General features: G+C 47.4%; 1 protein-coding gene across 2 annotated transcripts in view; it reads right to left on the bottom strand.

Moving 5' to 3' along the window:
* The window catches only part of LOC144496911 (complement C3-like), an 83,567-nt gene that overhangs the window by 29,277 nt on the left and 28,360 nt on the right, over nucleotides 1-25,930 (bottom strand). Inside the window, exons 8-13 of one of the 2 annotated variants that reach the window (XM_078217526.1) lie at nucleotides 25,651-25,750; nucleotides 18,063-18,192; nucleotides 15,767-15,876; nucleotides 14,266-14,439; nucleotides 7,320-7,511; nucleotides 3,193-3,387 (exon numbers count right to left, since the gene is read on the bottom strand). In XM_078217526.1, the coding sequence (XP_078073652.1) occupies nucleotides 3,193-3,387; nucleotides 7,320-7,511; nucleotides 14,266-14,439; nucleotides 15,767-15,876; nucleotides 18,063-18,192; nucleotides 25,651-25,750 (901 nt within the window). The remainder of the gene's footprint in view (nucleotides 1-3,192; nucleotides 3,388-7,319; nucleotides 7,512-14,265; nucleotides 14,440-15,766; nucleotides 15,877-18,062; nucleotides 18,193-25,650; nucleotides 25,751-25,930) is intronic. The other variant, XM_078217527.1, reaches the window with a different exon arrangement.

Here is a 25,930-nt window from a genome sequence, read left to right as displayed (position 1 = left end):
ATGATGGCAATGTTGGTTTTAAAAGGGCGATTCTGGCTGAGAGTTAAGCATGATAGGATTTTTGGTAAACTTATTATTAAAACCAGGTGCAGATCGTAAAGTTGCTCTCAGCCAGGGACCTGGCCTGGAAACTGTGATCTGAAGCTTCCTGTGTTGACCAAATATGGGAAGTTGTTTACTTTCCAGTAAACTTGATGGCATCAAATTTTATTGTCATTATGTGAGAGACATGCCATTTGAACTAAGCATAATGGCATAATTATGCTATTATGGAGATGGAGATGGAGCTTAATTTAGATAAATGCGAGGTGATGCATTTTGGTAGATTGAACCAGGGCAGGACTTACTCAATTAATATTATGGCGTTGGGGAGAGTTACAGAACAAAGAGATCTTGGGTACATGTTCATGGCTTCTTGAAAGTGGAGTCACAGGTGGACAGAGTGGTGAAGAATGCATTCAGCATGTTTGGTTTCATCGGTCAGCATATTGAATACAGGAGTTGGGACGTCTTGTTGAAGTTGTTCAAGACATTGGTAAGGCCACACTTGGAATACTGTGTACAGTTCTGGTCACCCTATTATAGAAAGGATATTATTAAACTAGAAAGAGTGCAGAAAAGATTTATTAGGATGCTACCGGGACTTGATGGTTTGAGTTATAAGGAGAGGCTGGATAGACTGAGACTTTTTTCTCTGGAGCGTAGAAGGCTGAGGGGTGATCTTGTAGAGGTCTATAAAATAATGAGGGGCACAGATCAGCTTGATAGTCAATGCCTTTTCCCAAAGGTAGGGGAGTCTAAAACTAGAGGGCATTGGTTTAAGGTGAGAGGGGAGAGATACAAAAGTGTCCAGAGGGGCAATTGTTTCACACAGAGGGTGGTGAGTGTCTGGAACAAGCTGCCAGAGGTAGTAGTAGAGGCGGGTACAATTTTGTCTTTTAAAAAGCATTTAGACAGTTACATGGATAAGATGGGTATAGAGGGATATGGGCCAAATGAGGGCAATTGGGATTAGCTTAGGCGTTTAAAAAAAAGGGTGGCATGGACAAGTTGGGCCAAAGGGCCTGTTTCCATGCTGTAAACCTCTATGATTCTATGACTGTATGATAGTCAATATCTTTTCCTAAAGATAGGGGAGTCTAAAACTAGCGGGCATAGATTTAAGGTGAGAGGAGAGAGATACAAAAGTGTCCAGAGGGGCAATTTTTTCACAGAGAGAGTCTGTGTCTGGAATGTGTCTAGAATGTCTGGAACGAGCTGCCAGAGGTAGTAGTAGAGGCGGGTACAATTTTGTCTTTTAAAAAGCATTTAGACAGTTACATGGATAAGATAGAGGGATATGGGCCAAATGCGGGCAATTGGGACTAGCTTAGGGGTTTAAAAAACAAGGGCGGCATGAACAATTTGGGCCGAAGGGCCTGTTTCCATGCTGGACACCTCTATGACTCTATGAATCATTTACAAGTGATTTCACTGGCTGTTCGAGCCATGTGATCAGTTACACAATTGGCTGGATCACAGAGAATCTTCTGGAAGCAAGTGAAGAATTTGTAGATAAAAGACATGCGCAGTCCTTTGTTTGCCAGTGATGACCCTATAGAGATTAACCATCGTAAGAAGCATGACCTGAAGGATTCTTCAGAGAGAAGACTACAAAGATAGAATCTACATCGGGGATATTTTTGGGCGAAGGTTTTCCTAAACTCGGTAGTGTTTATTTTCAGTTAAATAATTAAACTTAACGTTCAGTTAAGAGTTAAAGTTCAGAAAAAGTGTTAAAGAATTGTAAATGTTTAGCTTTGAGTTGGTACCTAAAGTGTTCAATGAAAGGAGATTGTTGAACTAATTAAAGAGTTGACCCTTCTCCTTGTTTGTCTCAATTTAATGGAATGTTTGGAGGGTATTTCAATTACTAGCTGAGTAATAATACTTATGGTCAGGACTTGTGTCTTTGGGGTGTCATTTCAAAGTTGTTGGTGTCACGCAGTTTGGAAATACAGCAAACAGAGAGATTATCACAGAAACATGAAAACTAGGAACAGGAGGAGGCCATTCGGCCCTTTGAGCCCGACCCACTATTCAGTGTGATCATGGCTGACCCTCGATCTCAATGGGGAGAGGAGGGGAGGGGAGTGGGGAGAGGAGGGGAGGGGAGTGGGGAGTGGAGGGGAGGGGAGTGGGGGGAGGAGAGGAGGTGAGAAGGGGAGGGGAGGAGGGTTTGGGGAGGGAGGGGAGGATGGAAGGGAGAGGAGGGTAGGAGGGTGGGGAAAGGAAGGGAGGAGGGGAGGGGGAAGGAGAGGAGGAGAGGAGGGGAGTGGGGGGGAGAAGGGGAGGGGAGTGGGGGGGGAAGAAGGGACAAGGTGAGGAGGTGGGTTGGGGAGAGGAGAGGAGGTGACGAGGGGAGGGGGGAGGTAGGGTAGTGGGAGGGAGAGGATGGGAGGGAGGGGAATGGAGGAGGGGAAGGAGGGGAGACATGGAGGGGAAGGTGAGGAGGAGAAGACGGGAGTGAGGGAGGAGGGGACGGGAGTGGGGAGAGGAGAGGAGGTGACCAACGGAGGAGGGGAGGGAAGGGGGGGAAGTAAGGTAGTGGGAGGATAGGTGGGAGAGGACAGGAGAAGGGGAAGGAGGGGAGGAGAGGAGGAGAGGGGAGTGGGGGGGGAGGAGGGGAGTGGAGTGGGGGGAAGGAGGGGAGGGGAGTGGGGGGGAGGAAGGGAGGGGAGTTGGGGGGGAGGAGGGGAGGGGAGTTTGGGGGGGGGAGAAGGGGAGGCAGTGAGGAGGGGAGGAAGGGAAGGGAGCGGGAGGGGGGCTTAAATTCAGAGCAGGGTTCTGGTGGAAGCCTTTGTCTGGGCCAAATGGAAAAAGTGAAGACCTGCCTAGAGGAAGTGCGAATGGCAGGATGCTGAGTAGCTGATGTCCGAATAGGAAGTAAAGGCAGTAAGGGAGTAACAAGAGCTGATTAACAGAAAAGAAACACCAACAATAATGGGGGTAGTGGTTATGACTGAACATCGTTGAACTTAACGTTGAGTCCAGATGGGTGCAAAGTGCCCCGTTCTTTGAAAGATGACATACTCTTCCCTGAGTTTGTGTCGAGTTTCATTGGAAAACTGTATAAATTATAACAATATCGATTACCGAGAATGTAACGTGGTACATACATCAGGAAAAAGAAGTAAACTGCGCGTGGCAAACCTTATTATCGCATAGACTCTCCACTTCAATCAGTTCAGAGTTCGCAATGATCTCCTCTCTGCCATCATCATATATGATGAAATAAGCAACGATGCGGAAGTAAGGAACCATGTCCCGAGTGATGGGAAGTTCAAACGTGATCACTGGCGCCCACTCAACTCTTCTGTAATCCAGAACTTTGCCTCTGCCAAGCACCTGAGAATGATATATGGCTGGGATTAGAAAGGGGAACCTAAGTGTCCTCGGGCTGGCAGGGACAAGATGGGCTGAACGGTATGTACTGTAACTTATCTATGGTTCCATACAATCAGGACAAGCACACCTTCAGCACAAAAACAGAAAATGTTGGAAAATCTCAGCAGGTCTGACAGCGTCTGTGGAGGGAGGATAGAGACAACATTTTGTCAGAGCACACATTCAGAATGAAGTGCTGGGGAAATGTCAATGACCATTCATTCAGGCACTCAGTGGGCCCAGAACGATGTGTGAGATGCATTCTCGGCCATGGGTCAGCCTATGATAAATGGGGAATGATTAACCTCCCTGTAGGACCCGTTGAATACGGGCACCCTGGGGATTGGTACTTTACTAACCAGGTGGAGCTGGATTGCATATACAGAGTCCTTTATAAAGCAGGACCACGAGTGGGTCCATTATTGCATTCTCCTAGTTGGGTTCGGTTTGTGTTCACCACAGGCTTGTGGTTTAACTTTACTTTATCTTGTGCAATAAGGCACTGTTTCTTTACAGCCAACTCCTGGAGTCATTTTACACCCAGGAGTACAATTTCATGCTGGCTGATTGAGGGACCCTATGTACGCTTAGCTCTGTTTGTTTCAGTCTGTGCAAAGACTTCATTTTAAGATATTTCTGCCCATGCAATTACATTTAAATGCTTGATTGTCAGGTCAAGTTTATTTGAAGTCAAGTTTATTTATTAGCCACAAGTAGGCTTACATTAAGCCCAAAGATGTGTGGGTTAGGTTGATTGGCCATGCTAAAATTGCCCATTAGTGTTCTGAGATGCGGGTAAATATGTAAGCATATGGGGGGAGGGCCTGGGTGGGATTGTGGTCGGTGCAGACCCGATGGGCCAAATGGCCTCTTTCTGCACTGTAGGGTTTCTGTGATTCTATGATTAACACAGCAATGAAGTTACTGTGAAAATCCCCCAGTCGCCACAGTCCGGCGCCTGCTCGGGTACACTGAGGGAGAATTTAGCACGGCCAATGCACCTAACCTGCATGTAGATTGTCGGGATTAATGAACACTTGACCACATTTTAAAACTCAGAAGGCATGCTGGGTTAGCAAAAAATTGACTGCATTCCTGAAAAGTACACAGCAAGCAAGACAAGTTTTGATGACAACAATTGCGAGACCTGTCAGACAGAGGCAGCTTGCGGAAAACATTTACAATAACGAGATAGGGTTGAGATATGTTTTGGTTTGCTGTTCAAGCTCAGTTCACTGTGTGATCATACAGGGATTGGCTTTGCAGCCAGCTCTTTCTGTAATGATTTAATTTTCCTTAAGTTCTGTTCAATTAAGAAATTCATTTAGACTCTGTACCAGTGCTGTCCTCGTCCATTCAAAGTCCATTAATGGACATCCATTGCGAAACGCGCTCTGGGAAAGACTGAGCGCTGCCGGGATAATCGGGAAGAGGGCGCAGACCGAGAAAAGGGGACATGCGGCCTACCATTTCCAATGTACTCACTCTGGGGGACAGAGGAGCTGCCCTTGCGAGCTTCTGGATTGTGGAAGATAAATATCGATGTTAAAATTCTGACACAAGTGTGCGGGCAGCACCATCATGCACAGATCCCAGTCCCTAGACACATCAGATAATTTTATTTGAGCCCCGACTTGTCATCCCACCCCGGATCAAGATTGCAACTCAAACGTAAAGACTGCCTCAATAGTCGGCCGTCCGGCCATCCGTAAAGGCAGACGGGCAACGTAAAATCCTGGTCAATTGGCATCTAATTTCACATTGCCTTTTTGATTGTCAGCCGCCGTGCTTCCAACTTGCCTGGGTGCCCATGGATCAAGAGCGTGAAGACGTCGGGAGCGTGACCCACATCTTCACGTGCGATTTTGCGCACTTCCAAATCATTCGCGCACGCCTTGTAGGGAAAATTCTGGCTCACATCTTGAGCATGGCATTCAACTCTCGGCTCAGGAATGGTATATTTCTTCTCGGAGTGGGTGCAGTGCCAATTCACCAGAACGATACCAGAACAAAATGTGGCACTGAAGTTATGAAGTGGGGGGGTTACAGTTTATTTATTTAATAGTCACAAGTAGGCTTACATTAACACTGCAATGAAGTCACTGTGAAAATCCCCTAGTCGCCACACTTTATTTAGCATGCACCTAAGCAGCACGTCTTTCAGACTGTGGGAGGAAACCAGAACACCCACAGGAAACTCACGCAGACACGGGGAGAACGTGCAGACTCTGCACAGACAGTGACCCAAGCCGGGAATTGAGCCCAGGTCCCTGGCGCTGTGAGGGAGCAGTGCTCACCACTCTGTCACTGTGCCGCCCCTATATATCAGGCCTCAATTCCTTCGAATACAGATGTTTAAGGGGCTGAGGTGTCACAGATGATTGAGGAGGTTGAATCATTGTATAGAATCTCTCCAGTGCAGAAGGAGACCATTCAGCCCATCGAGACTGCACCGACAACAATCTCACACAGGCCCCATCCCTGTAACCCCCACTTATTTACCCTGCTAATCCTCCTAACGCTATGGGACAATTTAGCATGGTCAATCCACCTAACCCGCACATCTTTGGACTGTAGGAGGAAATCACGGGGGGAGATTGTAAACAGGGAGAAACTATGGCGGCATGGTGACACAATGGTTAGCACCACTGCCTCATAGCGCCAGGGACCCGGGTTTGATTCCCGGCTTGGGTCACTGTCTGTGTGGAGTTTGCACATTCTCCCCGTGTTGCGTGGGTTTCCTCTGGGTGCTCCGGTTTCCTCCCACAGACTAAAGCTGTACACGTTATGTGGATTGGCCATGCTAAATTCCCCCTAGTGTCAGGGGGACTAGCTAGGGTAAATTTGTGGGAATAGGGAATGGGTGGGATTATGGTCAGTGCTGACTCAATGGGCTGAATGGCCTCCTTCTGCACTGTAGGATTCTATGCTTCTATGATTCTACTTCCTTGCGCTGGGTAGCCCAGGACGAGGGTACATGGCCATAAACATTGGACGTAGGCCATTCAGGAATGATGTGAGGAAGCAATTCTTCACACAAAAGTGAATGTTAATCTGGAACTGCCTCCCTCGATAACCAAGCAGGGCATCAATTGGAAAGTTTAGTCGGGCCCGTTCATTAAGAGTGTCAAGAGTCATGTATCCAATGTGGGAGATGGAATTGAGGAGCAGATCGTTAGTGGAACCACACTACCTGCAAGTTCCCCTCCAAGCCACCCACCATTCTGACTTGGAAATATATCGGCCGTTCCTTCACTATCGCTGGGTCAAAATCCTGGAATGCCCTCCCGAACGGCATTGTGGGTCAACCCGCAGCACGTGGAGTGTAACGTTTCAAGATGGCAGCTCACCACCACCTTCTCAAGGGCAACTAGGGATGGGCAATAAATGCTGGCCAGCCCATGTCCCATGAATGAATAAAAATAAAAATCTAATTAAGTGGACAAACAGGATCGAATGGCAGAATGTATACCTCCTGCTCCTAGACAGCCATGGGCTTATTCTATTATTGAGTTGTGGGTGCCATTTATTGAGAAGTGGCCTAATTCCATTTACTAAAATTTTCGCCTTTCATTTATTAGTTTGTGCGTCAAAATCCTGGAACTCCCTCCCTGACAGCGCTGCGTGGGTGTATCTGCGCCACAGGGAGAGCAGCGGTTCAAGAAAGCGGCTCACCACTACTTTCTCAAGGGACATGGACAATAACTGCTGGACTAGCCACATCCCTATTTTCAGAAGTCTCTCCGCTAGCCGTTCCTGGGAGTCGCCCTGGGATTTTTGTTCACTATTAGCAATTAGATTTTTTGCATTTGTACTGTAAGCATCCACATTATTTGTCGATTGTGAGCAGCCCCCATCCCTTGTAACCTCTCATGAAAGTTTCACAAACTAACCATGTAATTGTAGTATCGGGCGTTACTGAGGTCCCACGGGTTGATTGCCTCCAGTTTTACAGTGATGGTGTCTCCAGGATACAACAGAGTATGTGGCACATTGATCTGCAGGTAGATCTTGCTGAGAGAATAGTATTTCTCCACAGTTTTATTAATCTTTTGACACCCGTTAGAATTATCCCCAGCAGTCACCTGGTGAGGCAATAGATAGCGTCAAAAGATGGCAGTATATCTAGATGGGTAGATAGAGTCATGTAAGTTTACATCATGGAAACAGGTCCTTCGGCCCAACTTGTCCATGCCGCCCTTTTTCTTTAAACCCCTAAGCTAATCCCAATTGCCCACATTTGGTCCATATCCCTCTATACCCATCTTACCCATGTAACTGTCTAAAAGCTATTTAAAAGACAAAATCGTACCCGCCTCTCCTACTATCTCTGGCAGCTTGTTCCAGACACTCACCACCCTCTGTGTGAAAAAACTGCCCCTCTGGATACTTTTGTATCTCTCCCCTCTCACCTTAAACCTATGCCCTCTAGTTTTAGACTCTCCTACTTTGGGAAAAGATATTGACTATCCAGCTGATCTGTGCCCCTCATTATTTTATAGACCTCTATAAGATCACCCCTCAGCCTTCTACGCTCCAGAGAAAAAAGTCCCAGTCTATCCAGCCTCTCCTTATAACTCAAACCATCAAGTCCCCGTAGCATAGACATTAATAGATGCAGCAAGGGGTGGATGGTAGCAGACAGACATCAACAGATGTGTTGAGGAATGGAAGAATGGTTGAGAGCTTCAAGTTTTTAGGTGTCCACATCACCAACAACCTGTCCTGGTCCCCCTATGCTGCCACTATAGTTAAGAAAGCCCACCAACACATTTACTCTCTCAGAAGATTAAGGAAATTTGGCATGTCCGCTACGATTCCCACCAACTTTTACAGGTGCATCATAGAAAGCATTCTTTCGGGTTGCATCACAACTTGGTATGGCTCCTGCTCTGCCCAAGACCATAAGAAATTACAAAGGGTCGTGAACGTAGCCCAGTTCATCACGCAAAACAGCCTCCCATCCATTGACTCTGTCTACACTTCTCGCTGCCTCGGCAAAGCAGCCAGCATAATTAAGGACTCCACGCACCCCGGACATTCTCTCCTCCGCATTCTTCCGTCGGGAAAAAGATACAAAAGTTTGAGGTCACATACCAACCGACTCAAGAACAGCTTCTTCCCTGCTGCCATCAGACTTTTGAATGGAACTACCTCATATTAAGTTGATCTTTCTCTACACCCAAGCTATGACTACAACACTACATTCTGCACTCTCACCTTTCCTTCTCTATGAATGGTATGCTTTGTCTGTATAGCATGCAAGAAACAATACTTTTCACTGTATACTAATATAGTTGTCAATAATAAATCAAATCAAATCAAATCAAAAGAATGTAACTGGTGGAATAGATCAAAGAGAACCAGTGGATGTGGACTTTCAGGAGGCTTATGATAAGGTCCCTCAAGCGGTTAATGGGGAGAATTAAAGCAAGTAGGATAGAGGGTAATGTATTGGCATGGATTGAGAATTGGTTGACAGACAGGGAACAGAGAGTGGGAATAAATGGGTCTTTTAGCAAATGGCATGCAGTGATAGTGGGTACCTCAGAGATTAGTGCTTGCGCCCCAGCTCCTCACGAAGAACAATGTATATATATATATACATATATATATATGTGGGAACCAAATGTAACATTTCCAAGTTTGCTGATGACACAGAACTTGGTGGAATTTGTGAATTGTGAGGAGGATGTAAGGAGGCTTCAAGGTGATTTATACAAGTTGAGTGAGTGGGCAAACACATGGCAGATGCAGTACAATGTGGCTAAATGTCAAGTTATACACTTCAGTGTGCAAAACAGAAAAGAAAAGTAGTACTTAAATGGTGATATATTGGAAAGTGTGGATGTACAAAGGGATCTGGGTGTCCTTGTACACCAGCCAATGATAGTGTACAGGCAGGTGCAGCAAGCAATTAGGAAGGCAAATGTTGACCTTCATTGCAAGAGGATTTGAGTTCAGATGTAGGGATGTTTTTGTACAGGGCCTTGGGTGAGACCACATCTAGAGTATTGCGTGCAGTTTTGGTCTCCCTACCTAAGAAAGGATATATTTGCCATAGAGGAAGTGCCGCGGAGATTCACTTGGCTGATACTGGGACTGTCCTATAAGGAGAGATTTTTTCAACTGGGTTTGTATTCACCCGTGTTCAGAAGGATGAGAGGCGATCTGATTGAAGCGTATCAAATTCTTCACTCAAAGTGTAATGGAGCTGTGCAATTCTCTACAACAGAAGACTGTGAAGGTCAAGTCACTAAATGAATTCAAGAGACAGATTTTTTTTTATTTTAATGGCATCACGGGGAGTGTGGCATTGAGACGGAGGATCAGCCATCAGCATCAGTCCAAAAATATGCAGGCTCGGTGGATTGGCAATGCTAAATTGCCCCTTAGCGTCAGGGGGACTAGCTAGGGTCAATACAGGGGGTTATGGGGATTGGGTCTGGGTGGGATTGTGGTTGGTGCAGACTTGATGGGCCGAATGGCCTCCTTCTGCACGGTAGGATTCTATTCGGCCATTCGGCCCCTCATGCCTGCTCCACCATTTGAAAAGATCAAGGCTGACCTGATAGTAAACTCAACTCTGCATCCCTCCATTCTCCAATAGGCTATCGCTGTGACTGATAAGGTCAATCACTGGGATTGGAATTTGCCTTGGAAGCCATTCTAAATCATAGAAACCCTACAGTGCAGAAGGAGGCCATTCGGCCCATCGAGTCTGCACCGACCACAATCCCACCCAGGCCCTACCCCCACATATTTACCCGCTAATCCCTCTAACCTACACATCCCAGGACTCTAAGGGGCAATTTTTTAACCTGGCCAATCCACCTAACCTGCACATCTTTGGACTGTGGGAGGAAACCGGAGCACCCGGAGGAAACCCACGCAGACACGAGGAGAATGTGCAAACTCCACACAGACAGTGACCCGAGCCGGGAATCGAACCCGGGACCCTGGAGCTGTGAAGCAGCAGTGCTAACCACTGTGCTACCGTGCCACCCTAAAGGAATCAGTGAGTCATTATAAGGCACACACCACATCTAGAATGGGGAAGTCTGATTTCTAGTTATCAATGGGGTTAGAGGGGTCGACAGAAAGAAGGTTTTTCACTTGTGAGGTATTCAAAAGAAAAGGCCATGAATATGAGTCAGACATTAATAAAGCCAAATAAAAACAGAAAATGCTGGATAAACTCGGCAGGTCTGGCAGCATCTCTGGAGAGAGAAACAGTCCGTAAAATTTTTCTTCAGAGCTGAAGAACAGTGGAAATGTGATGGGTTTTATTTGGGGGAGTGAAGAAAATGAGAAGGTCAGGGATAGCTGTGTGTTCAGGAGAGATGTCATGGACACAAGACATAGGGAGTGTTAATGATTATGTTAAAGACTAAGGCAGGTACTAATAGCAGTTTCAAAATCAGATAACAAAATGTGTTAATCACAGTACAATGGGCAGCGTTCTGTGAATGCAAAACAGAACAAAACATAAAACAAGAGCAGAACATAAGAACAGGGTGGCACAGTGGTTAGCGCTGATGCCTCACAGCTCCAGGGACCCGGGTTCCATTCCTGGCTTGGGTCACTGTCTGTGTGGAGTTTGCACATTCTCTCCGTGTCTGCGTGGGTTTCCTCCGGGTGCTCCGGTTTCCTCCCACAGTCCAAAGATGTGCGGGTTGGGTAGATTGGCTATGACAAATTGCCCCTTAGTGTCAGGGGGACTAGCTAGGGTGAATACGTGGGGTTATAGGGGTAGGGCCTGGGTGAGATTGTGCTCGTGCAGACTCGATGGGCCAAATGGCCTCCTTCTGCACTGTAGGGATTCTATGAACATGTTACAGATGGTCCTGTAGAGAGGGGAGAGGGGGGCTTTGGGAAGAAAATATATCAAAATAGAGGAGAGTGTTCGCGGTCTGAAGTTGTTGAACTCAATGTTAGGTGAGATTCTTCGGCTTCCCAGGTGCATGTTTCCTGTCGGTGGGAGGTGGCCCATTGTTTGCTGGCGGTGGGTTTCTCTGGTCTTGCCGCTGTCAGTGCAAACTCCCATTGATGTCACTCCACACCGGCAGGACATCCACAGGTAAGGGTGTGCTGCCAGCGGAACCAGTGAATCCCGTCGGAATGGACGGCCATCGAGCCTGGAAGGCTGCGATGTGCCTAATGGCAAGAGGAGTTGCTGTCCCTCACCGGGACATTGTTGCACTCATAAATCCAATGGGGAATCCATCAAAACCTCATAGAACCCCTACAGTACAGAAGGAGGCCATTCAGCCCACTGAGTCTGCACCAACTCTCTTACAGGGCACCTTACTCAGGCCCTATCCCCGTAATGCCACATACATATCCTGCTAGTCCCCCTGACCAACACATCTTAGGATACTAAGGGGCAATTTATTATGGCCAACCAACCTAACCCACACATCTTTAGACTGTGGGAGGAAACTGGAGCATTCGAAGGAAACCCACACAGACACGGGGAGAATGTGCAAACTCCACAACAGTGACCCGGGGCTGGAATTGAACCCGGGCCCCTGCCGCTGTGAGGCAGCTGTGTTAACCGCTGTGCCACTGTGCCGTGAATAGAATATTGATGGAGATTGATGTCGGAAATGAAGTAGGATGGGTAAAGAATTTGCTGCAAAATCCCTAATTGGATTTAAGCAAAAGTTGCTCTTATTGCAAACAGGACTGGGGAGAAACATTGGAGGATGAGGGGACCTGTGTATGGTGAAGTCCATGGTGAGAGGTTATGTAAATCTCACTGTCAGAAATGCCAGTCAGAATCACAGAATCACAAAATCCCTACAGTGCAGAAGGAGGCCATTCAGCCCACTGGGTCTGCACCTTACAGAGCATCTTACCCAGGCCCTATCTCTGTAATGCCAAATACTTACTCCGTTAATCCCCCTATCTACACATCTTAGGATACTAAGTGTTAATTTAGCATGGCCAATCAACCTAACCCACACATCTTTGGAGTGTGGGAGGAAACTGGAGCACCCGGAGGAAACCCACGGGGAGAACATGCAAACTCCACACAGGCAGTGAGCCGAAGCCGGTATTGAACCCGGGTCCCTTGCGCTGTGAGGCAGCAGTGCTAATCACCGTGGTACCATAAACAAACCTCAACACAGTTTATATAATGTAACATTGGTCGAACAACTCTGCCGGAATTCTCCGACCTCGCCAGCAGCTGGGATTCTCCAGTCCCGCCGCCGAGACTGGAGATTTGGGTGAGCTCCTAATTCTCCATTCTTGCTGGCAGCGGTGACAGGACGTGGAAGGCCGGAGAATTCTCGCCCTCGAAGGTCTCAGTTTGGGTTGTAGCAGACAATACCATGTTGGAATGGGCGGACAGGAAGTTTATTTCTCATTTTTGCAAGGCAGGGTGTGGGGGAGGAGCGGAACCCAAAAGCAGGGGCTGTGTCACAAATGAATCCAACGTTAAATTCATTAGGAAACAAGTCTCTTTACCCAGCTAATGATTAGTTGGGGCAAATAGTTTAGATGCATTGAAAGAAAGGTAGATACTGGGCCCCTTGCTGTTTGCAGCGCACATTAGTGATCTGGAGATGTACAGAATTGTGAGGGACATAGATTGGGTAGATCGGAAAAAGATTTTCCCCTTAATAGAGGGGTCAATAGCCAAAAGGCAAAGAGTTAAGATACGAGGCAGGAGATTTAAAGGGGATTTGAGGAAAAGCTTTTTCACCTCGAGGAATCTGGAACTCACTGCCTGAAAGGGTGGTAGAGGCAGGAACCTTCATTTAGATGAGCACTTGAAATGTCATAGCATACAAGGCGACAGAGCATGAGCTGGAAAATGGGATTAGGATAGATAAGTGCTTGATGGCTGGTGCAGGCATGATGGGCCGAAGAGTCTCCTCCTGTGCTGTAATTCTCAATGACTATGATATACACACAGGAGAAAGAATCATAGAATCCCTGCAGTGCAGAAGAAGGCTATTCGGCCCATCGAGTCTTCACCGACCACAATCCCAAACAGCCTGATTCCCGCAACCCCACATATTTAACCCGCTAATGCCCCTGACACAAGGGTCAATTTTAGCATGGCTAATCAACCGAACCTGCACATCTTTGGACTGTGGGAGGAAACCGGAGCACCCGAAGGAAACCCACGCAGACACGGGGAAAATGTACAAACTTCACACAGACAGTGACCCGAGGCTGGAATTGAACCCGGATCCCTGGCGCTGTGAGGCAGCAGTGCTAACCACTGTGCCACCGTGCCGCCCTTCAAATTTACCAACAAGTAACAAGGAACAAGTTCCAATTTATTAAATTCTGAAACCAAGAATTAAGAAGATATTGTCAAGAGAGTGGGTCTCACCTTAAGATGGTAACCAGCCTAAACCCAGATAATAAGCCGAGGGGACAGATTATTTGGTTTTGTGTGTGTGTGTGTGTGTGTGTGGAGTTTGTACACTCTCCCCATGTCTGCGTGGGTTTCCACCGGGTGCTCCAGTTTCCTCCCACAGTCCAAAGATGTGCAAGTTCGGTTGATTAGCCATGCTAAATTGTCCCTAGTGTCAGGGGTGTTAGCGGGTTAAATATGTGGGGTTGTGGGAATAGGGCTGGTTGGGATTGTGGTCGGTGTAGACTCAATGGGCCGAATAGCCTTCTTCTGCACTGCAGGGATTCTATGATTCTTTCTCCTGTGTGTATAGTCATAGAGTCAATGAGAATTACAGCACAGGAGACCCATCATGCCTGCGCCAACCACACAGTTAGCTAAATATCACCATGGACTGCAAACAGGAATTGTTGCTTACGCACTAAATGACCAAAATCAGCAAAAAAGGTAGACTGGAAACAGACTCGTACTTGAATGTTTATATCTTGAGTACACCAAGGAACATCGATGGCAAAACTTCGCTCGCCAATTTCATCAGTCACTTCTGTAGCATGAAATGTCGGTGTCTCTGTCATACTTAATGATACTTGGAGAAGTACGCCAGATGCAGGAGTGCCATTGTGATAGGTTACCGATATCTGAAAGATGAATTGATGGTGAGGAATAACAGAATAAGAAGAAGAAAATGCAAGTCCCCCCTTGAGCAGCACACACCTCAGCAACATACTCTTCCAATTCTCCAGGGCAGTGGAGCAGTAACAGCATCGCTACCTCTAACCCAGAAGTTCTAGGTTCGAGTCCCTTTCCAGTATTTGATGGCAGCAATTCGGTCAGGCGGTGGCCTAGTGGTATTATCACTAGGCTATTAATCCAGAAACTCTGGGGCGATGGGTTCCAATCCCACCACAGCAGATGGTGGAATTTGAATTCAATAAAAAAAAGCCTGGAATTAAGAATCTACCAATGGCCATGGAACCATTGTCAGAAAATCTGCCGCCCTTACCTGGTCTGGCCTACATGTGACCCCAGAACCATGGAAAGGTGGTTGACTCTGAACCGCCCTCCAAGGGCAACTAGGGATGGGCAATAAATGCTGACCAGTTAGTGACACCCGTATCCCACGAATGAATAAAAACAAATCCCAGAAGGCAAAAACAGTTCAGATTAGTGTCCTCGTTGGTGTTCCATTTTAAAATATACAAGAACAGTTTATTCACCGATTTGCTATTTTTTTTTCCTCTTATGGTTCATAATATAGCCAAAGAAGTTTATTATCAACCTGTATAAATGGGCAAATTACAGGCTGGGTCCAACCTCATTTAATTCCATGACTCACAGGTCCCAGAGAATACAGTGCAGAAGGAGGCCACTGAGCCCGTCGAGTCTGCACTGACTCTCTGAAAGAGCATCTTACACCATATCCCCCACCCCATCCTACCCTGGTGGCTCTGTGCATCTCCTATGGCAAATCCACCACCTACACATCTTGAGATACTAAGGGGCAATGTAGTGAGGCCAATTCACCTAACCTACACATCCTTGGACGGTGGGAGAAAATCGGAGCGCCCGGAGGAAACCCACGCAAACACAGGGAGAACTTGCAGACTCCACACAGTCGCCCAGAGTTGAACCCAGTTCAACTGTGAGACAGCAATACTAACCACTGCACCACTCACAACCCATGGGTTTGGAAGGTGCTATCTGAGGAACCATCTTTCTGAGTTCCTGCAATACATCTTAAAGATAGCACACACTGCTGCCACTGTCCGGCGGTGCTGGAGGGAGATTGAGTGTTTGTGGAAGATGTAGCTATCAAGTGGGCTGCTTGATTGGTACCTCTTAGACCTAATGAGGGACTGATACAAACTGGATGAGTTACACACAGGTCCGCCCATTGAATGAGCCTTGGCGCGAGTGCACACTTACACATGCATATCTAAGACATGGCAATAAACCTATACGTACCAGGAATTGGAATGCAGCTCCAGGTATAAAATATGGTTTTGTGACTAAGGTGATGTTATAGGGTGAGATTAGAAAGGGTATGCCATCCAGACTCTTTGTTTCACTGTATCCTGCATTGAAAAATAACAATGACAACTTGGGTGTTTGGATATATACGTATTATATATGCTTATAAAAAACCTTTACTGGAATAAAACATGTCAAGGTGTTGACAGGAGCGACTGCCAGGCAAAATTTGTCAACAAGCTACACAACAGGATAAGACACTCGAATCTTGGTTTAAAGTGGAAGTTCTCAGGGGCATATTGAAGGAGGAGAGTGAAGTGGACAACAGTCTGGGAGGCTTAGGGAGGGAGTTCCCCCAGACTAGGGGCAGAGGCAACCCGATGGCTGGTCGCCAAATGGGGTGGAGTGGAGGGGGACGCGATAGAAATTGGAGGCTAGAGTCGGAGTGAAGCAGAATTTTCAAAGGGTTGGAGGAGATTTTTCGAGGTAAAGGTGGATGAGGTTGTGCAGGGATTTGTACACATGGTATGCACATTATAATATCAAGGCAGCCATATTATCAATATAATACCTAAACCTAACAGGGAGCCAATGTAGATCAGGGAGCAGAGGGTGGAACGATAGAAAGAGGCCATTCAGCCCATCATGCCTGCCCCAACCAAGAAAAGAGATAAAAGGAAGTAAACACAATGGTGCCCAATGTGGGATGAATGGAACTTAGTGAAAGTTAGAATGTGAGTTTTGGATGAAGGCAATTTTACATAAGACACAATGTAGGGCTGCATGGCGACACAGCGGTTAACACTGCTGACTCAGAGCGCAATGGACTGGGTTCGATTCTGGCCTTAGGTGACTGTCTGTGTGGAGTCTGCACATTCTCCCCGCGTCTGCGTGGGTTTCCTCCGGGTGCTCCAGTTTCCTCTCACACTCCAAAGATGGGCAGGTTAGGTAGATTGGCCATGCTAAATTGCCCCTTATTGTCCAAAGATGTGTAGGTTGGGTGGATTGGCCATGCTAAATTGCTCCTTAGTGTCCAAAGATGTGTAGGTTAGATGGATTGGCCATGTTAAATTGCCCCTTAGTGTCAAAGGATCTGCAGGTTAGGTGAATTGGCCATACTAAGTTGCCCCTTAGTGTCCAAAGATTACAGGTTAGGTGAATTGGCCATACTTAGTTGCCCCTTAGTGACCAAAGATGTCGGGTTAAGTAGATTAGCCATGATAAATGCACAGTATTATGGGGATAGGGTGTAGGGGCCAGCCTGGAGGGGTGCTTTTTCAGAGAGCTCTGTCTGCGTGGGTTTCCTCCGGGTGCTCCAGTTTTCTCCCACGCTCTGAAGATGTGCAGGCTCGGTGGATTGGCCATGCTAAATTGCTCCTTAGTGTCCAAAGATGTGTGGGTTAAGTGGATGTGCAAGATTACAGGGATAGGGTGCAGGGACGGGCCTGGATGGGGTGCACTTTCAGAGATCTGGTGTCCACTCAATGGGCTGAATGGCCTCCTTCTACATTGTAGGAATACCAGGGAGGCTGGCAGTATTAAAATAGTGGAGTGTGTCGATAACGGAATCACTGATTACATTTTGAAATCATCTCGATATCTACTCTTGGGAGACAGGCAGGGCAGAGATTTGACTTGTGACACCCGGCACTGAAGAGGATGTGAGTTTTAATTGAATTCAGTTTAATTCAGGGATGAATCAAAGGTTGAAGATATGAACAATTTGGTTAACCGTCCAGCAGGCAATGAGCAGGGAGAGGAATGGAGTTCATTGGTAGGAAATGCTGTCTGCAGTGTGGACTGGTGACAATGGCCACAGATGTTCCTGCCGGAACTCTACGACCTCTACCAGGGACAACAACAGGGAATCTCCATTGACCTCGTGTGGGAATTTCCGGTCTCGCTCGAGCGGTGGTCCAGTGGTTAGCACTGCTGCCTCACAGCGCCAGGAACCTGGGTTCGATTCCCGGCTTGGGTCACTGTCTGTGTAGAGTCTGCACATTCTCCCCGTGTCTGCGTGGGTTTCCTCCGGGTGCTCCGGTTTCCTCCCACAGTCCGAAAGACGTGCTGGTTGGGTGAATTGACCTGAACAGGCGCCAGGGGAATTTCATAGTAATTTCATTGCAGTGTTAATGTAAGTAAGCCTTACTTGGGACTAATAAATAATTAACTTTAATCTTTATTCATGCGATACTGAACGTCAACCAAGCAGTGTGTGAAATCTGATACAGTGGAGGAGCATTGAATATTATTTAAAATATAAACAATGTATATTCAGATAATTACTAACCTTCTTTGTCTAAAACCTCTGCTGCAATATACAAAGTGTTTGTCTTAAATTTGTCCATTCCTCCATTCTCCTTTATGCTTTTGATCAGTTTTTCAGAACTTAAAATGACATGAGCTGTCCCCTTCTGTATCTAAAGAGTAGAAATCAAGAAGATTATTTTCAGCCTCTGTTGATTCATGCAGCAACACTAGGGGGAGCCCTTCCTGCACATGCTTGGTTTCAGTCTTGGTGCCATTGGCAGGATGTCAGCTTAATCCAAACAAGTTCCCTTGACAGAGACTAATAATAAAGTTCCAGAGGTCCATTTTTAGGCCAATACAGTCCAGACCTAATTGCGAGTTCTTGCACTTCGACCATCATCATGGGGGCAGCAACAGTGGCACTGTGGTTAGCACTGCTGCCTCACAGCGCCAGGGACCTGGATTTGATTACCAGCTCGGGTCACTGTCTGTGTGGAATCTGCACGTTCCCCCCTGTGTCTGCGTGGGTTTCCTCTGGGTGCTCCGGTTTCCTCCCACAGTACGAAAGAAGTGCCAGTTAGGTGCATTGGCCGTGCTGAATTCTCCCTCATTGTACCTGAACAGGCACCAGAGTGTGGCAATCAGGGGATTTTCACAGTAACTTCATTGCAGTGTTGTTGTAAGCCTACTTATGACACTGATAAATAAATTGAACTCATCATTTAGTAACTGTTTTTAAAATAGTTGAATGAGTAAATGATGATGATACTTGATCAGAAAATTTCAGAGGCGATTTAGTAGGATGGTAGCAGGGTTAAGGGGCTGGAGGGGTTTTCTCTTATTCATTCGTAGAATGCAGGCATCGCTTGTAAGGACCAGCATTCATTGCCCATTCCTAATTACAAAATAGGGGAGGCGGTGGAGTAATAATCCAAAGACCCAGAGTAACACTCTGGGGACCCGGGTTCGAATCCCACCACTGCAGATGGCAGTATTTGAATTCCATTTGAAAAATTGGAATTATTAAAATCTAATGATGCCCATAAAGTCATTGTTTGTGGTTAAAAACCCCATCTGGCACATGTCCATGTCCAAAGATGTGCAGGTTAGGTTGAGTGGCCATGCTAAATTGCCCCTTAGTGTCAGGGGGCTAGCCGGATGAATGCGTGGGGTTGCGGGATAGGGCTTGGGTGGGATTGTTGTCTTTGATTTGATTTGATTTATTATTGTCACATGTATTAGTACACAGTGAAAAGTATTGTTTCTTGTGTGCTATACAGACAAAGCATACCGTTCATAGAGAAGGAAAGGAGAAAGTGCAGAATGTAATGTTACAGTCATAGAATCCTACAGTGCAGAAGGAGGCCAGCTGGCCTATCAAGGTTGTACCAACCACAATCCCTCCCCAAGCCCTATCCCCATAACACCATGCATTTACCCTCGCTAGTCCCCCAACACTAAGGTGTAATCTACCATGGCCAATCCACCTCACCCACACATCTTTGGACTGTGGGAGGAAACTGGAACACCCGGAGGAAACCCAACGGACACAGAATAACTAGGGTATAGAGAAAGATCAACTTAATGTGAGGTAGGTCCATTTAAAAGTCCGATGGCAGCAGGGAAGAAGCAATTCTTGAGTCAGTTGTTACGTGTCCTCAGGCTTCTGTATGTTTTTCCCAAAGCAAGAAGGTGGAAGAGTGTTGTTGGCCTGAATTTACCATCAAGTTGCACCCGTTTTTGGGTCCACACCCCCCTCCGTGCAGATTCCACTTTTACCAAAGCCTGAAAATGGGCGCGATTGGGACCGTGCCCGAAATGGGCGCGATGGCCATTTAAATACATTTGCATGCATTTAAATTGGTTTAATGGGCTGCACGCCCAACCTTACCGGCACTTCACTCTTTACCACTGCGTTCGCCCATCCAGAATCGGTCCGAAACAGACATGCTCCACAAAAGTCTGATTCGGGTGCTCCAGTTAGTGAGGAGGTAAATGCCAAGCGTCCGACGGCTCTTTGCTTGAGATCGGTGGGGGCAGAAAGAGGGAAGGGGGGTCCGCTGCCACTCTGCCTGAGATCAGTGAGGGGGAAGGGGGCTCCGCTGCCACTCTGCCTGAGATCAGTGAGGGGGAAGGGGTGTGTCCGCTGCCACTCTGCCTGAGATCAGTGAGGGGGAAGGGGGGTGTCCGCTGCCACTCTGCCTGAGATCAGTGAGGGGGAAGGGGGGGGTCCGCTGCCACTCTGCCTGAGATCAGTGAGGGGGAAGGGGGGTGTCCGCTGCCACTCTGCCTGAGATCAGTGAGGGGGAGGGGAGGGGTCCGCTGCCACTCTGCCTGAGATCAGTGAGGGGGAAGGGGGGGGTCCGCTACCACTCTGCCTGAGATCAGTGAGGGGGAAGGGGGGGTCCGCTGCCACTCTGCCTGAGATCAGTGAGGGGGAAGGGGGGGTCCGCTGCCACTCTGCCTGAGATCAGTGAGGGGGAAGGGGGGTGTCCGCTGCCACTCTGCCGGAGATCAGTGAGGGGGAAGGGGGGTGTCCGCTGCCACTCTGCCGGAGATCAGTGAGGGGGAAGGGGGGTGTCCGCTGCCACTCTGCCTGAGATCGGTGGGGGGGGGAAGGGGGGAGGGGCCCGTGATCAGTCTGGGTGGTGGAGGAGGGGATAAGGGGGTCAGTAATGTTGTGAGGTTGGGGCAATGTCTGTGGAGGCCAGGGGGAGGCATGATCTGACCCGAGAGGGATGCGGCCGGGGAGCCGCATTCTATCATTTTGTTTCTGCGCGTGCGCAGCTGGAGGTGTCGATCAGAGCGCCAGGATTTCGGGTGCATTAAGACCCACCCACAGGCTTCTGCAGCGCGATTCGGAATTGCGGATATTTTTTGATGCAGAGTGCGTGTGGGGTCGCCTGAGAATGGGTCTAAAAGTCGGATCTGAAACATTCCCAGCTTCAAGTCCACCCAGCACTTAGAATCAAAATGGTAAAATAGGGCCCTGTATATCTGGGGTGGTTGGGGTCCTTAATTATGCTGGCTGCTATTCCGAGACAACGGCAAGTGTAGACAGTGTCAATTGGTGGGAGGCTGATTTGAGTGATGGTGCAGTGGAAGGCCAGTGCAGACTGGATGGGCCAAATGGCCTCCTTCTGTACAGTAAAGATTCTACGATTCAATGTCCTCCAGATCCAGCATCATTATCCTTTGAAATGCCTCGTGAGGCACTCAACTGAAGGGCAATTAGGGATGGATTTTGCCGGTGATACCTACATCCCATGAAAGATTTTTTTTAAAATTGGGAGCAGTTAAGAGTTAGCCACATTGCTGGTCCTGCGGTCATATGTAGGCCACACCAAGTAAGAAGGACAAATTTCCATCCAGAAAGGACATTCAGTTTTTTTATTTGCTTGTGTGAAGTGGGCATCACTGACTGAGCCAGCACTTGTTGCCCATGGAGTCAGGGGAAGACAGGACACAAGACCATAAGACCAGAAGACATAGGAGCAGAATTAAGCCACTCGGCCCATCGAGTCTGCTCTGCCATTCAATCATGGCTGATATTTTTCTCATCCTGATTCTCCTGCCTTTTCCCCATAACCCCTGATCCCCTTATTAATCAAGAACCCATCTATCTCTGTCTTCAAGACATTCAACGACCTGGCCTCCACAGCCTTCCGCAGCAAAGAGTTCCATTGATTCACCAGTCTCTGGCTGAAGAAATTCCTCCTCATCTCTGTTTTAAAGGACCGTCCCTTTAGTCTGAAGTTGTGCCCTCTGGTTCTAGATTTTCCTCCCAGTGGAAACATCCTCTCCACATCCAGTCTATCCAGGCCTCGCAGTATCCTGTAAGTTTCAATAAGATCCCCCCTCATCCTTCTAAACTCCAATGAGTACAGACCCAGAGTCTTCAACTGTTCCTCATACGACAAGCTCTTCATTCCAGGGATCATTCTTGTGAACCTCCTCTGGATCCTTTCCAAGGCCACCACATCATTCCTTAGATATGGGGCCCATAACTGCTCACAATGGTCCAAATGGGATCTGACCAGACGTGCCCCTGTTTAGGGCACTCCATATCCTATGCTCAGTGCAAAAGGTCCAGTCTTTAAATATTAATCAATGGATGTGTAGGTGAGTGGGTGAGTGGGTGAATGGGTAGCTTACTGAGGTTGGTAGGTAAGAAGGAAAGGTGGGTGAGATGGCTAGGCGGATGAGGTGGGTGGGTGAATGATTGGGAAGTTGGGTTAGTTCAGGGAGTCGTCTCTGGGTGAGTTCAGGGAGTAGTTGGGTGGGGTCAGAGGGGTAGTTCTGTCAGGAATGCAGCCAAGATGGGCAGGTTGAGGGGTAGCTGGGTCAGGTCCATTGTGAGGACAGGGGTAATTAAGTGGTCAAGGGAGAGCTGGGGGCCAGTCAAGTACTTGAGGGGAGGGGGGTGGGAGGCGGCGAGAGTAGTGGTCAGGGGCAGTTGGGTCGAGTCCATGGGGGGGGCGGGGGGGGGGGGGGGGGGGTGGTATGTATACATAGTCAGGCAGTAGGGGGGAATGTCTGGTGGTCAGGGGGGGAGGGGGGGAGTCATCAGCAGGGTATGTGGGGCTGGGGCGTCAGTTGTAGAGTTACCCAGGAGATAGACTGGGCTTTAATCTGTCTTACATTTCCTTGGTGAGTATCCAAATAATTCCCATGTATCTAGCCCAGCTCTCCAACTCTCGCTCAGAGTCAGAGACTGTCGCACAGTGACTACAGTGACCAAGGCCTTTGACAAGGTACCACGTGGTAGATTGTTGCATAAGATTACATCTCACGGGATCCAGGGTGAGGTATCTAAATGGATACAAAATTGGCTTGATGACAGAAGCCAGAGGGTGGCTGTACGCGGTTGTTTTTCAAACTGGAGACCTGTGACCAGCGGTGTGCCTCAGGGATCAGTGCTGCGTCCACTGTTATTTGTCATTTATATTAATGATTTGGATGAGAATACAGGAGGCACGGTTAGTAAGTTTGCAGATGACACCAAGATTGGTGGCACAGTGGACAGTGAAGAGGGTTATCTCGGATTGCAACGGGATCTTGATCAATTGGGCCAGTGGGTCGACGAATGGCAGATGGAGTTTAATTTCGACAAATGCAGGGTGATGCATTTTGATAGATTGAACCAGGGCAGGACTTACTCAGTTAATGGTCGGGCGTCGGGGAAAGTTACAGAACAAAGAGATCTAGGGGTTCATGTTCATAGCTCCTTGAAAGTGGAATCACAGGCGGACAGAGTGGTGAAGAAGGCATTCAGCATGCTTGGTTTCATTGGTCAGAACATTAAATACAGGAGTTGAGACATCGTGTTGAAGTTGTGTGAGACATTGGTAAGGCCACACTTGGAATAATGTGTACAGTTCTGGTCATCCTATTATAGAAAGGAAATTATTAAACTAGAAGGAGTGCAGAAGAGATTTACTAGGATGCTACCGGGACTTGATGGTTTGAATTATAAGGAGAGGCTGGATAGACTGGGACCTTTCTCTCTGGAGCATAGAAGGATGAGGGGTGATCTTATAGAGGTCTATAAAATAATGAGGGGCACAGATCAACTAGATAGTCAATATCTTTTCCCAAAGGTAGGGGAGTCTAAAACTATAGGGCATAGGTTTAAGGTGAGAGGGGAGAGATAATGGACCTCTGCAACTGGATCCTGAACTTCCTAACTCACAGACCACAATCAGAAAGGATAGGCAACAACACCTCCTCCACAATCATCCTCAACACCGGTGCCCCACAAGGCTGTCTTCTCAGCCCCCTACTATACTCCTTATCCACCTACAAGTCTGTGGCCAAATTCCCCTCCAATTCAATAAAAAAGTTTGCTGACGACACCACTGTAGTGAGCCAGTTCTCAAACAATGATGAGACAGAGTACAGGAATGAAATAGGGAATCTGGTGAACTGGTGCGGCAACAATAATCTCTCCCTCAATGTCAACAACATGAAGGAGATTGTCATCAACTTCAGGAAGCGTAAAGAAGAACATGTTCCTGTCTACATCAATGGGGACGAAGTAGAAAGGGTCGAGAGCTTCAGGTTTTTAGGTGTCCAGATCACCAACAACCTGTCCTGGTCCCCCATACTGACACTATAGTTAAGAAAGCCCACCAACACCTCTACGTTCTCAGAAGACTCAGTAAATTTGGCATGTCAGCTACAACTCTCACCAACTATTACAGATGCACCATGGAAAGCATTCTTTATGGTTGTATCACAGCTTGGTATGGCTCCTGCTCTGCCCAAGACCACAAGGAACTACAAAAGGTCGTGAATGTAGCCCAATCCATCACGCAAACCAGCCTCCCATCCATTGACTCTGTCTACATTTCCTGCTGCCTCGGCAAAGCAGCCAGCATAATTAAGGACCCCACGCACACAGGACATTCTCTCTTCCACCTTCTCTCGTCAGGAAAAAGATACAAAAGTCTGAGGTCACGTACCAACCGACTCAAGAACAGCTTCTTCCTTGCTGCTGTCAGACTTTTGAATGGACTTAGCTTGCATTAAGTTGATCTTCCTCGACACCCTAGCTATGACTGTAACACTACATTCTGCACTCTCTCCTTTCCTTCTCTATGAACGGTATGGTTAGTCTATGTAGCGCGCAAGAAACAATACTTTTCACTGTATGTTAGTACATGTGACAATAATAAATCAAATCAAATCAAACAAAAGGGTCCAGAGGGGCAATTTTTTCACACAGAGGGTGGTGAGTGTCTGGAACAAGCTGCCAGAGGTATTAGTAGAGGCAGGTATAATTCTGTCTTTTAAAAAATGTTTAGCGAGTTACATGGGTAACATGGGTATGGAGGGATATGGGCCAAATGTGGGCAATTGGGACGAGCTTAAGGGCTTAAAAAAAAGGGCGGCATCGACAAGTTGTACCGAAGGGTCTGTTTCCATGCTGTAAACCTCGATGACCTCTATGATTCTATGAACCAGGGAGCAGGAAACTGCCCATTGGAAGGTTAACCTTTCGGGCAATCTCCTTGTAGGTCCTCACATCAGGACTTCCACAGGTCCTAATGCACACCTCCAGTCATACACAGAAAATCTGACCCAACATGTTTTGAATACTTGACAGTTTGCAGTAGACCTTCTGCTTTTGCATTTCCCATGCATGTTTAAAATAGAGATGAGGGGGAATTTCTTCAGCCAGAGAGTGGTGAATATGTGGAACTTCTTGCCACAGAAGGCTGTAGAAGTAAGTCATTGAGTGTCTTGAAGACAGAGATAGATAGGTTCCTGATTAATAAGGGGATCAGGGGTTATGGGGAAAAGGCAGGAGAGTGGGGGTGAGAAACATATCATCAATGATTGAATGGCAGAGCAGACTCGATGGGCCAAGTGGCCTATGTCTTCTGGTCTTTTGGTCTTACATCCCACACCACGATGTATGAGGCCCACTGGTATATTATAAAGAGACCATGAGGTAAGTAGATGTGAATTAACTGCAACAATTTATTCAACCTAGTGTCTCTGGCACAGTCAGTCCAAGACTGGCTTGAAGAGCTCCACCTTGGGTGGAGCTTGTGCCCAGGTCACCTGATCCTTCTCTTAAAGGGGCAGGCGCCCAAATTCATAACAGGAAGTTTCTTACTTACATGGACATATTGAGATAGCTCTGGTAGGGGGGTCCTCTGACCAGCAGTTGTACACATCCCGAATGTCACATTACCATGAAGGGCGCCATATGATTTATTACTGAAAGGAAAATAGTTGGAGTTAAAAGCGACACTACAGTGTTGACTGAAATGTTTGGGCAGAGGAATCGGTTAAGAGGAAGTGATGGTATTGTGGGACTGACCCTCTGTAATCTAGAAGCTTGGTCAAGTGCTCTGGGAAATGGATTTAAATCCCAACATAGGATGTTCCACAAAAATT

This window comes from Mustelus asterias, chromosome 8 (assembly GCF_964213995.1).
Source record: "Mustelus asterias chromosome 8, sMusAst1.hap1.1, whole genome shotgun sequence".
Lineage (NCBI taxonomy): Eukaryota > Metazoa > Chordata > Chondrichthyes > Carcharhiniformes > Triakidae > Mustelus > Mustelus asterias.
This window is presented reverse-complemented; position numbering and strand designations above follow the sequence as displayed.